Raw genomic sequence first — 17614 nt, 5'->3', positions numbered from 1 at the left:
ACGAGATGGAAAAAATATTGGTTGTGAATATCGGCCCAATTTTATTTAACAAACCGATAACGATGTTACAAAATGATTAACATCGGCTGATACCGATATTGATGCCGATATATTGTCCATCCCTACTGGAAAGCTTTATTAATTAGATGATTTTTTTAGTCTTATTTAACAGTTTGTTTGCAAAAAACGTGGGAGCACCTTTAATGACAGTCAAAGTGGGTGAAATGGGATGAGATGGAAGAATTGCACAGGCGCTACAAACCCAGACATGTTGCTCCGCTGTTCAATTAAGTTCTGTAGTTGGAAAGGATACAGAAAGCCAAGCATACCCTTTTTCAATCATATTGATCTTATGTCAACCCTCTCTTTATACCTGACCACCCTTAGCTACGCATGACTGATTCTGTTCCTATACCTATGATGGCCAATGCTGCCCTACAGTCCAGGCTCTGGTTTCTACTCTAATTAGAGGAATGCACAGTTTGCAGTTAAAGAATTTCTATCGTTCTACTCCTCAAGATGAGCTCTTACTGAACTTAAAAGCCACAGTATTTGTTTTTCTTAGCACTTTTTTTTCAATACAAACTGACTTTTTGGACAAATAAAGAAGACAGGAAGGTTCATTCTAACAGTAATTAGCAGTTTGAATCAGTTTTTTAAATAGATTTTCAATGTAATTATGACCAAAATAACAGAGTTTTAAATTTGATGACCATTTCAGATCAAAGTTATCTAAAGTCATCCTGCCCACGACAGCCCACATGTTCACGTCTGTCAATCCAAATAGAGGTTTGGTGGTAACAGAAGCACCTGCAGGCTATTAACTGGTTTTTAGACATTAACCAAACTGACGAGCGTGCATTTTTGTGGAGCTTGACCAAAGGGAGCCATTTTATGTCCCTGTGACACTCATTTATTTGTGTCCACTTCCATTAAACTTCACTGCAACAGTGCGTTTGATGGGATGAGGAGTGATTTTGCTGCTCGCTTTAGGGATCATAGTTCACCAGCATTTGTTAACTCATGCAGTTTATTTTCTTAACTACGAGTCCTGAAAGTTCATTCTTCACTTTGAAAACAGTAAGTTTAAGCACTCTGTTACTGTTTTTCAGCAGAAAGCAGAAGACTTAATTACAAATATCCAGAACTACAAAGTTCAAATGTAAATTTAACTGATTAGATTTGATTTGATGCAATTTGTCACAGAAAGATACCCGAGCTGTGAGAGACGACTGAGGAGACCTTGAGATATGATTCAAAACTCACAAATAAAGGACACTGGAGGAGACAAATTATCATATAAATGAAAAATGTGTTGGGAAACATGTCATGTTTGCAAACAGGTTATGGGTGTTAAATCTGCATGTCTCTGTCCCGTAAGTGTCTGAGGACAGTCTGCTTCACAGGTGGAATATAGTGAATTTTCCAGCCTGCTCCAGTATATTACGGGAAGATTGAGACAGAATAAGGTCTCATTGGTGGGGGGGACTTAAAATTGCTGCCGCTAGCTGATAAAAAGTGCTGTAAAGACATTTTCTGTGATAAGCAACATTTTAAAGTGACAGTACTGCAACAGACCAAACACAGGCAGTATTATTCTATGTGAAATATTACATTATACTCAAATGATTAGCTATTGACATTTGTATCTTTTAAAAGGATACTGTGCAACATTTTCATAGTTTTAAATCATTTTCTTGAGACAGCATGTGCTAAAATAACACTTTCCAGGGTAAATGAAATGTTATACAGACCTCCACCGCCCTCTCCGGACAAAATACCACATTTGCAACTTCAGAGTGCTGGTCCAGCACCTGTTACACTTGAGCTACTACAATTGAGCTGACATACTGCTGTTTCCAGCGCGTTTCCTGCATGTTTTAGATCATGAACACAGCTGATTTGTTTCATTTATTGATGAATCACCACTGTAGACACTAATGAAGGCTGGGGAGACCTTAAAAGCAAGCCAAACTGCCAAGTGTGCCTTTAAATGTGCAGGTTTGTTTCTGAAAAGACTGAATAATGTTTGTGCTCATATTCTCTCATGCAGCATGCAAAGTACTGTTTAAAAGTTTTCAGACTTGTTTTTTTCCTGTTTCTGTGTTACATTAAACGTTCATAGCCCGATGTGTGCATTGTCTAATGAGAGCTTCTTCTAGCCAAACCAATCCTAGTGCTTCTCCTGCCAGCCTCATATCCTGCATGTTTATCTGCTGCTAAGACCTGCTAACACGCATATCGGCAGGGTGTTGCCAGAAATGTCAAATGACAATATTTTTCTCTTTGGAGGATTAACGTTTTATCACCTTTAGACACAGACAGACCACTTGTTTCTCATGTTTCTGCTTTATTACTCAAGACGAGGCTTTACATTCAGCACTCAGAGTGAATCAGTGTTATTATCTAACTCTTGGCAAGAAAGTGTGTTGCACTAAACTGCTTCTTAAGTCTTTAGCTGACCCTGGCAAACACTATCTATAATATGTGGCACTTTGCATTGCATTGTGGAGCTGGTGGCAGAGGAATGCTTTTTCATCCCGCTGTGGGGATTTCTCAGAGCCCCGAGCCGACGTTTCACGGTGCACAAATATCACAGTCAGAATAATAATCTGAGAACACTTTAATAAACCGGCAGACACTGAATGGAGTGCACTGCACAAGAAATAGGAAGCATTTTTAAACACAATCGTTCCAAAATGCGATTTGTCAGATCAGTCGCCATAGCAACTCCTGCCATGCTGCACCAGAATGCCAACAACCTATGAGTAAACTTTCTCCACTCTTTCTGCAACTCTTCTCCTCCAGATCCCTCAGATCAGTTACGCGTCCACAGCCCCAGAGCTGAGCGACGACAGGCGCTACGACTTCTTCTCACGGGTGGTTCCCCCAGACTCGTTCCAGGCCCAGGCCATGGTGGACATCATCCGAGCCCTGGACTGGACCTACGTCTCCACCATCGCCTCAGAAGGCAGCTACGGGGAGAAGGGAGTGGAGGCCTTCACACAGCTCTCCAAGGAAGCAGGTAAAAGTGATCAGAGATGGAAAGAAACAGAACATTAAACTCCAATTTCAAAAGGTCTTTAAATTACAAAATGCATTTGCACTCTCTCAGAAGAAGATACGTTTGAATTTTCTATTTGTTGTAAAATCTGTTTGGGGTGGATGAATAATTAATCTGCTTGGCAACTGCTTTAGCTCTCCAGTGAGTTGTGGGGTGTGAGTGGAAATGTAGACAGAGAAACAGCTGGCAGAGAAAATCCACTATCACATCAGTGAGGATTTGTTTCACTTATGTGGCAGGTTTTTATTTTAAAGCCAAAACATGTTTTTTCTACACGTACATACAGATTAGAACTTAATATTTAAAATATTATCTTTAATTTGATAGAGAGTATGTGGCTTTGCCTTACATTTATCACTTTTGAACTTCTGTTCTTTATTGCAGTGAGATTCTCTGACTTAAAGATCCGTAATAAAGATCAGTTACAAGTTGCAAGTTCTATTTTTTTATTAACTAATATCTAAATGCCTCATTGAGCAAATAAAGTGGAAACGTAGGTAAACACTTAAATAAATAAACATCTTGTGACCAGAGCTTGTTGGATTCTGTATTAGATCAAAGAAAGAAATCTGATTTCAATCAAACAATTTTTTGATAGGAGGGTTTAGATTAAAAAGATTTGTATTCAGACACTCACCCGTGGTTTTGCCTCAAACGGGTCTGAAAAGTGTGCGCACGATTGACTCATCGGTTTTCTTCCATGCAGGTGATGCTGTTGGTATGCACTCACAATCAGCAGTTAGCGCTATCGGCAGAATAAACTCTGCTTGTGTACAGGACAGCGGGTCAGCTTGCTTTATAAAATCACACGTGGTTCACGCGGCCTTTCTCTGGAGTCTGCAGAGACCTCCTACAGTTTGCTGCATCAGTTTTTCTGCAAAATAAAGCCAAAAGGTGCCTCATTACTAAATGCAGCCTGATTAAACAACAGTGTTTCTGTGCTTCCCACCTCCACCTCTGTGGATCCCAATCTAATTCCTGTAAATTTACTGGGAGTGAGCACCATCTATTTATCTAATAGACTAATGTGCAGAAACCTCCAGAATAAGGAAAGCTAATGATATCCCACAGGCACCGATCAGAAATCTAACATGCATGAATATTTAATCGGTGTGCATTCATGTCCAGTGTGATCACTCACTAAAACTTTAAGACGCTGTTTGTGGCTGTGTAATTTGCATCAATGGAGGGGGAAAGAGGGAGGGGGTGGAAAGGGAAGGAGATGAAGTATTTTGCGTAGGGGTGAATTAGGAACAGTCCTGATTGAAGGCTTGATTTAGAAGTCTCAATTCATCTGAAGTCTGAAATAAACACCATTTCTTCTAGCTGCTTTTCTCAGACACATTTCTACAAATGTTTTTTTTTCTTTCTTATGCAAAGAACAGTAAACACCGTGATATAATTATGATTCCCAAACAGCTCCACAAGAGGTAAGGAATTATAGGCATTGTTGCGTTGCACTCGCTCTCTTGCTGCTGAGCTCCAGTCTCTGCATTATTGTGTATTCATATACAAATGAGAATTATATCCTGTGAAGAAAAGCTTCCTGTACCCAAGGATTTATCTTTAATAAACACATTAATTACATAATAGCATGACTGCACAGTTGCAGCACTCATTCAGCAGCACTGGCTCTCCGTTAAAACTCGCTGGAATGGAGTGAACTGAATATGCACCATTCTGGACAATTCTGTGTTCTGTGATTAAAGATACCAAGAACAACAACAGTATTGTTTGGTGGATGTTGCTGCAGCGTCTGTGCAAGTTGATCCGAAATGCCCTGAGACATCCCTGTGTAGCTGCCCGGTTCTGTTGCGGCAAAATGTCAGATGCATTAGTAGGATTCTCGCTTCACCACTTCAAGGAGAACCATCTCGCGCACTAATGCAATATGGGTGCCCATTACCCCAAGCTGAGACTGGAGTGATGGTCAGCCTGTATTGATCTTTTCCATCTTTTTTTCCCTTCTCTCTCTCTCTTTTTTCCACTTCCACCGTCTCTCATCTGTTTGGGCGTTTTCACTCTGTGCAACTTCTATCTGGCTCCAGGTGAATCTGGCAGAGATAAATCTTGTTTGTACTTTTCTGTGTCTGTCTGGACTCGAGCCAGAGTGATGGAGTTCAGTTTTCCCATCAGATAAAAGAAAATGACTTGCATTTGAGGAAAACCTCCCACAAAGTATCACTGTGGAATTGATTGGAGTATGTTGCCAACACAATGCAACTCTCAGATCCTGTTCTAACTGTGATGACGGGGTGGGGTATGGGATGTCTGCCTGTTTATATGTTGCTGTTGAGTCAAAGAGGGCTTGTACTGCTCAGAAAATTAAAGAAGAACATTTTTCAAAAAACTTAATTACCTCAGCTTTGTCACAAGTAGCTAAATGTGCAAAGAGTTAACTTCCTGCTAAATATGGAATACACTCAATTTACAATTGTTGACCTATAGGGCATTTAGGACCAAACAGGAAGTCACATTTATGTTGTTTTGAGCAGAACTTGCACAGAATCTGCAAATAGAATAGAATAGAATGTATTAATCTGGAGAAATGTACTTGTTACAGCAGCACGTACACTTAGAGAAAAGGAATAATAATAATAATAATAATAATAACAAAAGTACAGGTAAATAAACAAAGGCAGTAGGTTATTGGTGTAACCTTCAACAATTAGAACAACAAATAAATAAAAAAGAAAATTGACTTTCCAAGAAACATAAAGCATAAGGGACACAGACATACTATATCCAGTATTGCACAAGTATTGAACACATACTGAGTATTGCACTGATGTTATCGTGTACCAGAATAATGCCAGTACCAGTTAAACACTCTTACTGGAAAGGGGATAAATGACCTGGAGCGCGAGTGTTCTGTTTTACACCTGGGATGTCTCAGTCTGTCGCTGAAGGAGCTGTCCATGGTCTCCACAGTGGAATGCAGTGGGTGGGAGGGGCCTTTTAAGATGGAGGTCAGTTTCACCATCATCACATGATTAAAGCATCTGAGAAGTGTGTGAATTTCTATACTCTCAGTGCTTGGTTGGCCTCTCCGTTCTTCTTCACAATTATAGTCTCTATAGTTCATGTCAGGCCGGTTTGTTGGCCAATCAATTACAAGAGTACCAATAAATCAGCTTTTGGTTTTGTCCGTCTGGGCAGGTTTCAAGTCCTGCGGGAAAATGAAATCAACATCTCCATAAAGTTTGTTAGCAGGAAGCATGACGAGCTCTGAAATAGACAGCTGAGTTGACTGCAGACTAACAGATGACATGGTACCAAAATCATCATTGACTGCAGAAACATCACCCTGGACTTCAAACAACAAAGATTCTGATCATCTTCACCCAGACCTTGATTCCCAAATGACCTGCAGACTTTACTTACTTTACTTTTATCTGAAAAGAAGATTTTAGAGCAAACATTTAGTTTATTTTCACCTTAGCCCAGGAGAAACTCCTCTAATTCTTTACTGGTTCAGGAGTAATGGATTCATCTTGACAATCCTCTTAGATGTTCTATGAACATGTTTAAATAGAGCACTCTATCATCAACGAGCTTCTTCAGCGTTGACCTTGTGTGACTTCATTTCCTTTAGAAAGTGTCCTTGACTGTCTTCTGGACATCTGTCATGTCTGCAGTTTTTCCCATGATTGTGTAGCCCACTGACCCAGACTGAGAAGGTCAGAAATCCTCTGTAGGTGTTTGAAGATAGATGACTAGGGTGTGACAGCACGATTTTTCACTGTTTGACATTTCCCTAACTATAAAATTTTAGGTTTTCATTATCTGTATAATTATCAAAATTACCAGACTGGCTTTAAATATTTAATTCTCTGTGATGAATCTATATAATATACGAGTTTGACTCTGAAATGAATGACAGTAAATATTGTTTTTTTTTCATGATATTCTAGATCTAGATGTATTTCCACAGTTGTTAAACAGAAAAGGACATACAGCACATTTTGTTGCATGCATGCACACCCTTCCTACACATGGTCCCAGTGCAGTCTATCCCAGGTTTTAGCCCAACAGTGAAGTGTCAAATATAAAAAGGGGAAGAAGTAGGATGCATCTGCACGTCCCTTATAGTGTGTTGTATTTATAGACCAGAATTCTTCTTCATGACCCCCTCAACATCATCATGTCCCAGACCAGCGGTGGAAAGTCAAACAGGATATGAAGGGGCACAGAGATGTAGAACATGAATAAAAACTGAATGTCAGCCCACTTTGATTTGCTCCCTAGTGTTCAGGCAGGAAATTGAGGAGCAGGTCTGCCTTTGACTGTTGGGATGATGAATATAATTGCAGGATTATGGACCCACATGAGGTTCTGGTTTGGAGGGTGAAGGTGAGCAGGGAGGCAAGAGATAGAGTCCAAATCATCAGCTTCAAACTTAAAAGGATCTGTCTGTTATCAAGCAAAAGGACAGTGCTGGGTTCCTCACCCTGCATTTTCGGATCTCGAGGCACTGAGGGTAAACAACTGAAGAAGTTAATGCAGTTCATGACCTATGGATCAGCAGCTTAGCAGGGAACTTCCAACAGCCTCATGAAATCATCTGTTATGATCATTAATCTCTCTCTGACATAGTAATAAAATGTGATGCAGACGTCAGAGGTTTGTGGTGCGGTTTGGTAATATGTTGCAGTAATGTATGTAAATAAATAATCAGCAATTTTGGTCTCAGAAAGAAAAATGCCTTCTTTTTGTGCAGAAAGGATTCAACAGATCTGAGATCATGATCTTGAATCGGAAGCAGGTAGAAGGCCTTCTCCAGGTCAGGGATGACGTGCTGCCTCAAGTAGAGGAGTTTAAGCACCATTGGGTTTGGTTCACGAGTGAGAGAAAGATGGAGCGCGAGATCGATAGGCGGATTGGTGCTGCGTCTGCAGTGATGCAGGTGTTGTACCGGTCTGTGGTGCTGAAGAGAGAGCTGAGCTAGACAGCAAAGCTCTCAATTTACCTACTGGACCTACGCTCCAAATCTCACGTATGGTCACGAGCTTTGGGTAGTGACCAAAAGAATGAGATTCAAGATGCCGAAATGAGTTTTCTCCGTAGGGTGTCTGGGCTCTCCCTTAGAGATAGGGTGAGAAGCTCTGTCATTAAGGATTAGAGTAGAAAGGAGCTAGTTGAGGTGGCTCGGGCATCTGGTTAGGATGCCTCCTGGATGCCTCCCTGTTGAGGTTTTCCAAGCACATCCAACTGGGAGGAGACCAAAGGAAGACCCAGGACACGCTGGAAGGGAGCTGGGCAGGGAACTGCTTAGAATTCTCCTGGAGGAGCTGGCCCAAGTGTCTGGGGAGAGGGAAGTCTGGGGCTCTCTGCTTATAATAATACTAATAATAATAATAATAATAATAATAACTTTCAAACTTATATAGCGCTGTTTAGGACACTCAAAGACGCTTTCATGCACTCTCACATTCACACACCGCTAGTGATGGTAAGCAACTTTTTAGCCTGGGGAGGTCTGACAGGTCTGACAGAGGCGAGGCTGCCATTTGGTGCCGTTGGCCCCTCTGACCACCACCAACACAGGCAAGTTGGGTGAAGTGTCTTGCCCAAGGACACAACAGCAGAATACCTCTGCAGGAGGACCATCCGATCATGAGGCAACCCGCACAACTTCCTGAGTTTATGCTGCTGCCTCCACGACCTGTCCCCGGATAAGCGGCCAAAAATGGATGGATGGATGGATGAAGAAACTAAACAGTGTCTATGTTTTAATTTGAAAACTATTTTAACCTGTGTTTCCTTCACTGACTTTGACATCTAAAACGTTTTGTCTATAGTGACACTCGATTACAGCGAATAGTTGGAATGAACTATAAACAACCTTGCTTTTTTAATATTTCATGAAATATTGTGTTTTAATTTCAATCTTGATGAGTTTCCAAATGGTAAGAAAGAAAAAAGGCCCCAAGCAAATATTTGATAATCCAACACATTGCGTCCTTATAGTTGTCACACACTTTTTGGCAATAGTTGCAGCTTTTTGTAACAAGAGAAGTGTTTTAGTGCTTGTCTAGGTTTTTTTAAACCAGATTTTCTAGCAGAAAGTGAGTCATTCTGGCAGATCCATGCTGCCTCTTTTGAAGTGCATCCATGGATTTTTGATGATGGTTAAGTAGGAGGATGTGAGAGCCAGAGCAAGTATTTCTTCTATAGCAGTTAGTTGTGGATTTTAAGTGCAATAACAATCTTTATTCTGCTTTCAAAGTCAGTTCGTTTTATTTTCTACTCTTTTGAAAAATGTTAGTCCATGTACCGAATTTGCTTGTATTTACTGAATACATGATTTTTCTCCTTGTCGTTAGTATGCCGCTCATTTGAATAAGACAAGATGCTCTGCATTCAGCTCTGTGCCATGCTGTTCTCAAAATGCTGATTTTCAATGTCATTAGGATTATTTAGCTCATTTCCAAACATTAACTGATGATTTTGGTTTTTAACACAATGAAAATATGAACGAGTTAAAACTTCTCCATAAAGGCTGCATGCTGTATTGGTTCAGATTTCTCTGCAGAGCGGATCAGCACACCAACCACTAAGCAGTCTAAGTCTTTCTTTTTTTTTTTTCACATTCAAAACGAGGTTTTGGATTGACTTCCAAATCAATACCTGCGTGGAGTTTATATTAAAGCATTTTCCTTACCTCAAATTGGCTTCCATAGTTCTTCTTAGTAGGAACCAATTACAGTACCAAATCAAGGAAGGGTCCAGCTGAAAAGATTTGGACTCTAGCTGTCTTTTCCTTCTTCCTTTCCTTCGGAGTATTTTAATCAGAAGAGAACTGCTGAGCTGGAGCCAGTAGATGCTGCCTGTTGGGAAACAGTGGTAGACAAGGTAGATGATCATTGTACCACGAGATAATCACTTTGGCGTTTGTTGGTTAACCTCTGGGTGGGAAACTCTGATGTAGTACTTTACTGTAACTTCGTGAATGGGAGATTACTACATTTTGACCATTTATCTGTAAAATTGGACACTCATCACTGGAAGGCATTATGGAGTAGACTTTTCCTGACACGCCTGCACTTGTTTTGTAAAAGCAAAGCACATCTTTGCAACTGTTTTTTTTTCTTGGATTTCAGGTCCCAATGGTTGTTGGATGTCTCTCAGAAATATACTCTCAAACACTGAAAATATTATATTTTCAGAACTTGCTCCCTTTAAAACATAAAAATGTGAAAAGAAAATTGAAAATCCAGACCTTTTGAATTCACCCCATTGCAGTTGGAGAAGTTTTGGACCAGAGAGGTCCATACTGTTCAATTACTTTAAGAAGTTGGTCTAAAACACTTTCTTCTCCCAGAGTTTGACATTTCTTTGCCTCGCATCAGACATTTGCAGCCAAGACAGACAAGAGCTGCTCTGCTTTAAAACCGTTGTCTGAGCTGAAGACCCTTTCAAGTCCATTCCCATTCCAGGGACACGGGAAGGCGGTCCAACACACAACACTGCACTCTGGAAGCACTGATACAACACTTGCATTTTTATCACGCCTGCCTCCCAGACTAACCGTCTGACCACCTGACTGACAGATGAGGTATTCTGCAGGTATTTAATAATTTAAACCCCGTTGCACAACAGCCAGCCTACAGCCATCCGGGCAGCTTTAAACCCACAGCACATTCCTCTGTGAAGACGGGAGATCTGCTCCAGATGCTTTTTATCTTCATCAGTGGCTCTTGTGGTCTCTGAGTTATTAACTATTGTGACCTGCGATCCATCTTTGTTCAGGACTGTTAAACTAATATAGCTGTTTACTCAACTCTGCAGGGTTTTGTCATGAGGTATTTTCATATAACTGAAGCTCTCAGAGGACAAAATGACTTTTCCTTTCTCCTCTTCTTGTAATAATTCCACGTTGTTCTACCATGCCTGTCATGTTTGGGGTTTTTTTTTTCTTTCTGCCGGTCCTCCTGTTACTAATCAGCTTCACACAGTTCACCTGAGCCCTGTCCATCTTTTGAGACCTGAAGCTGTGTCTTCTCTGCACAAGCATCACAAAGCATGTTTCCCTAAAACTTGTTACTACAAACCCTTAAGCAATGACTCAGCCACCAGCGGGATCTCCGTTTCTTCTGTTTAATCCACTCAGGCTGGATGGCAGCAGCCATCTAAGAGGTTCTTTTGACACTCCATGGGTATTTTCCCACATAAAAACATCCCATGATTCTAGAAAAACATATATCTAAGTAGAAGATCAACAGTTATCACTTTGCTTTCTTCTGCCTGAAGAAATGCCACAGAATATTGTGACTGGAGATGTGTGATCTGCCAGCTGAAAGCTGTTTATATCAAAGTAATGAGCCTGAGGAGAGTGGCAATTAGGAGATCCCCTCCATTTCTCTGTCTGTTCAGGGAAAGTCCAACTGAGAGGTTATTGGGTAGACTATTAAAATGTTTGAGTGGGAGAAATTTAATTGGTTTGGGTAGAGCTATGCTGTTGACTCGGGACATAAGCTGCTGCTTCAGTGTAGGCCTGCAGTAGTTAGGGTGTTCTCTGGCTCAGGTTATCATATTATCTATGTATCTAAAGTGCTTGAAAGGTTAGCCTGTCCTCAGCACATATAATTACCACACCACAGAGGAAAGCAAAGGGCCTTCCAGCTTTTTTCTCCTAAAAGGGATGTTTTTTTGCCTTTTAACTCCATGATGAGCTGTTGAATGTCACAATAGAAAAAAACAAAACAAATATCAAGTAATCTGCTTAAAGCCAGCTGTGATAGCATGATGTAGTAAATGCTTCATGAGGCAGTGAAAAAAGAGAAAGCAATCAGTGCTTTTCAGCCTGTACAAACTCATCAGCGGCGACCTGTCTGAGAGTGATTTATCGTCTGTATTAATATCCTCTTTGTTTGCTGCTCTATCTGATTGGTTCAGGTTTCAGTAAGTGATGTTTGATAATGACTTTAAATGAAAATTCAATGACAAACTGATGTTCCTTTTGCCTCAGTTTCATAGAATTAAATCTGTAGCTTTTTTGTTTTGTCCCAGTTGGTGTAGATTATTGGATTTATTAGAGCAGATGTGTTTGTAACTCTCCCTGGCTGTGAGACGATACTCCTGCTCAGCTGGAAGGAGCTCCATACAGTAAATGTTACACTGCATGCTGCTGTGGTTTGCAGATCGCTGCCAAAATGTAAATGTGTACCCTGTGAAGGTATTGCTGAACTCCGTGGCAGAAGACACAGCTTCATCACAGTCCTGCCATTGTGTGAGGATTCCCTCCCCTATGGATACGATTTCCATAAAAGAGCAGCAGCTTGTGATCTCTGGCTTTCTTGCGTATTTATGTTTCTGCGAGATTGTCCCACAGGTCTCATCATTTGTTACTCTTGTCCCATTAATAAAGGTGGAATCTGCATAGCCCAGTCTTTGAAGGTTCCACACAACCCCAAGATGGAGGATTACGACAAAATCATACAACAGCTGCTGGAGACACACCACTCGCGAGCAGTCATCATCTTCGCCACAGAGGAAGACATACGGTGAGGAGCGCAGGACACACAATTGTCATGCATGCTGCTGCTGAGGACGTCCCTTGTTGAGGGGTTTTAATCTCTTAGCAGCAGCTCTTCAAGACAAGCTAGAAGTGCAAACTGAACATGCACACAGGCTGCACAAACATACCTGTGACAACACAAACACAAACATGGCTCAGAGGAGAACTGGGAATACAGAGTGAAGCAAAGCAACAGTGATGCTGTTTCATTTACCATTCCCCTAAGAAATGTTTATATGGTTCTGAGAAAAATTGTTGTCTTTTTACAGATTTCTTCTGTTTTTGCTTCTTTTTGTCACAGTTAAATGTTTCACCACAGCAAACACATTTCAGTAATAGACAAAGATAATCTGAGTAAATAAAAAGGCACTTTTAAACTAATTTTTTACTTTTATTAAAAGAAAAGAGCTATCTGAACCGAAATTTAATAATTAGTTCTAACACCCTTGGTGGCAACAACTGCCCTCAAGTATTTGTGATGAGTAGTAATGAGCCTCTCACATCGCTGTGGAGGGATTTTGCTCAACTTTTCTTTGGAGGATTGTTTTAATTTGCAAAGTTTTCCTGCATTAAAGGGATGTTGAAAGCCACTGGATGGATGTTCTCCCTGAATCCTAATGCCTGGCAAACCATCCTATATTCAGTGCTCAGCATAAATGAGTACACCCCTTTAAAGAAGAACACATTTAATCAGTAGCTGAATGAACAAAATAACAATTTCCAGAATTTTCACAAGGCTGGGTTTTATTGAACATTTTTTTAACTTCTTAGCATGAAATTAAGGTTAATAATATAACTTAGATCACAAAATCTTCAGTTTTACTACAATAGATTGAAGCAAAAATGAAAACACCCCGCAACAAAAACGACGACATCTAGTACTTTGTACGACCACTGTGATTTTCAAGATTAGCACCAAGTTTTCTAGGCATGGAATGAAGAAGATGGCGACATGTTGCGACATCTATCTTTTTCCATTCTTCAAAAATAACCTCTTTTAGAGCCTGGATGCTGGATGGAGTGTGATGCTCAACTTGCCGCTTCAGAATTCCCCACAGGTGTTGGATTGGGTTCAGATCAGGAGACAAGCTTTGTCATTCAAACATCTTCACCGTTCTTCAGAAATGCAACAGTAGCTTTAGATGTGTGTTTTGGATCATCGTCATGTTGGACAAGTGAAAGATGACCAAGTGCACAGTGATGGCAGCATCATGACACCATCAATGAAATGCAGCTCTCAAACACCAGCAGCACTCATGCGGCCCCACATAAGGACACTGCCACCACCATGCTTCCATGTATTTCTCTTTGAAATCCTCACCTTTACGATGCCATATAGCTTTGAAACCATTAGTTCCAAAAACTGAGATCTTTGTCTCATCACTCCAGAGTCTAGAGTCCCAGAAGTCTTCATCTCTTTCAGCATGGGCCCTAGCAAATCCTAGGCATGGTTTTTTGTGCATGGGCTTTAGGAGAGGCTCCATTCGTGGACGATACCCATGCATGCCATTCCTCTGCAGTGTGTGCCGTATGGTGTCATGGAAACGGTCACTCCAGTTTGGCGTTCTACTGCTTTAGCTAACTGCAGTGAACATGCATGGTGATTTTCTTCAACCCTTCTCACCAGAAGACGCTCCTGCCAAGATGTTAAAGGGGTATTATGGAAGTTTGACAGCCAAAACATGTATAGAAATAATACATTTCTTTTCATACATTCTCCTGCAATGCCCTGGTCCTGTAGAATGAGCCCTGGCATTTTTACTGTGATTGCCTGTTTTTCTGTAAAATCACAGAAAAAGAGAGATGCTCGGGTCAAGCAGGCTGCTTCATGCTCGTTCACGCTCAGGCATAGCATTTGCTATCCGTAGATTTAGCAGCAGAGACAGAGGTAGTGCCAACTCAGCGACTTTGTCGCTGTTCCTAACGCCTAGTGACAAACCTAGCTACATTTCTGAGGACCTTAGCTACTTTCTGTAGAACTGTCTTCTAGATATTTCCTGCAATTTAACAACAAAATAGCCATTTTCGCTTCGAACCGTTCTTTGGTTTGACAATGTTTCAGATGTCATCAAGGATATAAAAGTTACAGATACTGTGAATGTTAATAGAGTGTAGCTCACCTTGTAAGATGTCTGACTCCCATACAGAAGACCTGGGTTTGACTCTGGGTGTGAACATAATTTATTTAGAGTTTCTTTTTTACATTAATGGTATTTTTTTACAGTAAGATGCCCAAATTTTTATTTGAGACTCGCCAAACGGCATTGAACTCACAGATAAAAAAGATGTGGGTTCAACTTTCCTTTTGGAACAATTTTTCAAGCAAGGGAAGGGAATGATCTGAGCATGCAGGAGGACTGACCCATCTTAAACCTTTGTCGGCTGTGCTGAAGAGAAAGGTACAGAACCAAATTATTTAATTAATTAGCTGCGCATTCTCCTGTCCTCTGTCCTCCGGGCCTCACACACACACACGGGACTGTCTCAGCTGTTATTTTTGTTAAGGAGTGTGCACGTACAGCATGCGCGCCTCGTGCACGAGCCTACTATTGAAGCTGCTGTTACGCTTTTGGCCTGAGGGGGCAATCGCGAGCATAAAAATTCAAAAATCCGTAAAGTCCCTTTAACTTCCATGGACGGCCTGGACGTCTCTAAGATGGTTGCACTTCCATCTTTCTTAATTTTTTTTTTCTTTTGCTACAGTATTTTGACTGATATGTAAAGCTTTGCTGATCTTAAAGTTAAAGTTAAAGTCCCATCAGTTGTTTGTTCACTGCATTTGACCCATCCCCTGGGGGAGCGGTGAGCTGCAGACACACCCGCGCTCAGGAATCATTTGGTGGTTTAACCCCTCAATCCAACCACTTAATGCTGAGTGTCAACCAGGGAGGCATTGCATCCCATTTTTTCAAAGTCTTTGGTATGACCCGAGCAGGAATCAAATGCTGATCTTCCAGTCTCAGGGTGGACACTGAGCTGGTATATAGCTTCTTGTAGCCCTCACCTTTTCTGTGTAAAGAAATGATTTCCTTTCTCAGATTTTGTGACATTTCTCTTTTATGTGAAGTCATTGCTGACAACATGAAATGAGAAGGGCTTTTCTCTAAGTAATGCCCTTTTATAGTCACCTGTCTACTGGACACTTCTTAAGTTAATCATACTCACCTGTGGTTGAAAACCTGTTAATTCAAATGTTGTAGTCTTAAGTGTGGCTTTTCTACTAAGACTATAATTGGGGTGTACTCATTTCTGCAACATGGGCTTGAATGGATCTGTAAGAAAAATCACTTGTTTTGCGTGTGCAAATTAACAAATCATGTTTGCAATCAATGGCCCATTTGTGGTAGTATTTTTAGTTTGGTATCTCATAGGAAATGTTGATTCTGAAGGGAAACTAAAGGTTTTCTGACAAATGTAGTGGGGTGTACTCATTTATGCTGAGCACTGTGAATATATAGTCTGATCACTGTCCAATGATGGCTTTAACTTGTGGGACGGGAACTGCACTTGTCTTTCAAACTGTCTCTGCATGCTATTGGATAGCAAGCAACATGACATACTCACCACTACAGATGTCAGTCAACGAGGCAGTCTGCCATACTCCATCAGAGAAGATGAAAACACACCCTTTTTCTAAATAAACTAGGGAAAAAAAGTAAAACCCAAGTCTGAATAGTTCAAAGTTATTGCCAAAACTGTTTCAAACGAGCAGTTGCCATTTTAGTTTATTCAGTAACATCCCACCCATCAAAAGAGTGTTGTGATTGGACCGCTATGGATATCACTCAACAGAGCAGTCTGCCATGATATTGTGGAAGAGCTACATAAAACATTTAAAAAATCACATTGTTTTTCTAAATGAACGTGCTGTGATTGGCCAGCCACAATACTGGCTGGGGCTGCAAGGTTCCAATGGAATGTTGCTAGATCAACAATTTAGCTTTGGTAAATGCCGATCTAGATTCTAGACTAGAATTCAATGTCAAATTACAATAAGTGGTAAAAGTCCTGACACACAGCCCCAACTCATCACACTACCACCGCCATATCAGTTAATCGAGATGTAACACAACATGGAACTTCCAAAATGTCCCACCTCTATCTCATCAGTACACAACGTATTCTTCTGGGGGTCAATCAAGTACATTTTTGGCAAATGTGAGAGGGGACTTTTTTTTTTTTCATGTACAGACTTACGTTTTTTTTTTTTTTTTCCAAAAAAGCATCAAGACCACAAAATGAAAACCAAAGAAGCACAGGAAACTGGAGAAGGGTGCTCCTGTTATTTAGATATTAGCATCCCCGCTTCCCTCAAAGTACAGCAAATGAGAACAATAATACTCTCCATTCTGTTTGTGCCTTAATGAGAAAAACCTCAGGTGAAGGCTTTCATGTCCACACAGCTCCTTAAGGCTGGTACGGGCTCTTTGTAAAAGACATAGGATTGCACATCCCTTTGGTGTTCTCTCTCCTAATAAACATATAAATGTTCTTGCAGCGGAGTTCTGAATGCCACCAAGAGGGCCAATCAGGTGGGCCATTTCTTGTGGATTGGCTCTGACAGCTGGGGGTCTAAGAGCAGCCCCATCCACCAGCTTGAGGACGTAGCTGTGGGAGCAGTCACGATCCTGCCTAAACGCTCCTCCATTAAAGGTAACCAGTCTGCACACCGTCTGTTACTGTCACTCATTCTAGCTACGCTTGTCACTTGTTATCTGGATGGGGAATTTTAGATGATGTTGTAACTTGGTGCAATTTATCTAGAGTTTATAAGATTTTATTTTCAAAAAGTTTAGTTTTTAATTAATTTAAACAACAAATTTGTTTACAGATCAGCCAGTTATGACCAAACATCTGCATTTATATACAGAGAGGATTTATTAGAAAACCTGCCGTCTGGAACTTTGTTTCTCCCAGCTGGACGTCAGAATAACTACATCAATTTTACTCTTGCTTATGATGTTTTCTGTGACATTCTTTTTGTGGCCTGTAATTATTATTTTTTTTAATCCAAACTAAAACATGTTTTC

General features: G+C 40.7%; 1 protein-coding gene across 1 annotated transcript in view; it reads left to right on the top strand.

Moving 5' to 3' along the window:
- The window catches only part of LOC107390975 (metabotropic glutamate receptor 7), a 109641-nt gene that overhangs the window by 50775 nt on the left and 41252 nt on the right, over positions 1-17614 (top strand). Inside the window, exons 2-4 of the mRNA XM_070545061.1 lie at positions 2809-3025; positions 12435-12570; positions 17083-17237. Of these exons, the coding sequence (XP_070401162.1) occupies positions 2809-3025; positions 12435-12570; positions 17083-17237 (508 nt within the window). The remainder of the gene's footprint in view (positions 1-2808; positions 3026-12434; positions 12571-17082; positions 17238-17614) is intronic.

Source organism: Nothobranchius furzeri, chromosome 15, assembly GCF_043380555.1.
Source record: "Nothobranchius furzeri strain GRZ-AD chromosome 15, NfurGRZ-RIMD1, whole genome shotgun sequence".
NCBI classification, from domain to species: Eukaryota; Metazoa; Chordata; class Actinopteri; order Cyprinodontiformes; family Nothobranchiidae; genus Nothobranchius; species Nothobranchius furzeri.
This window is presented reverse-complemented; position numbering and strand designations above follow the sequence as displayed.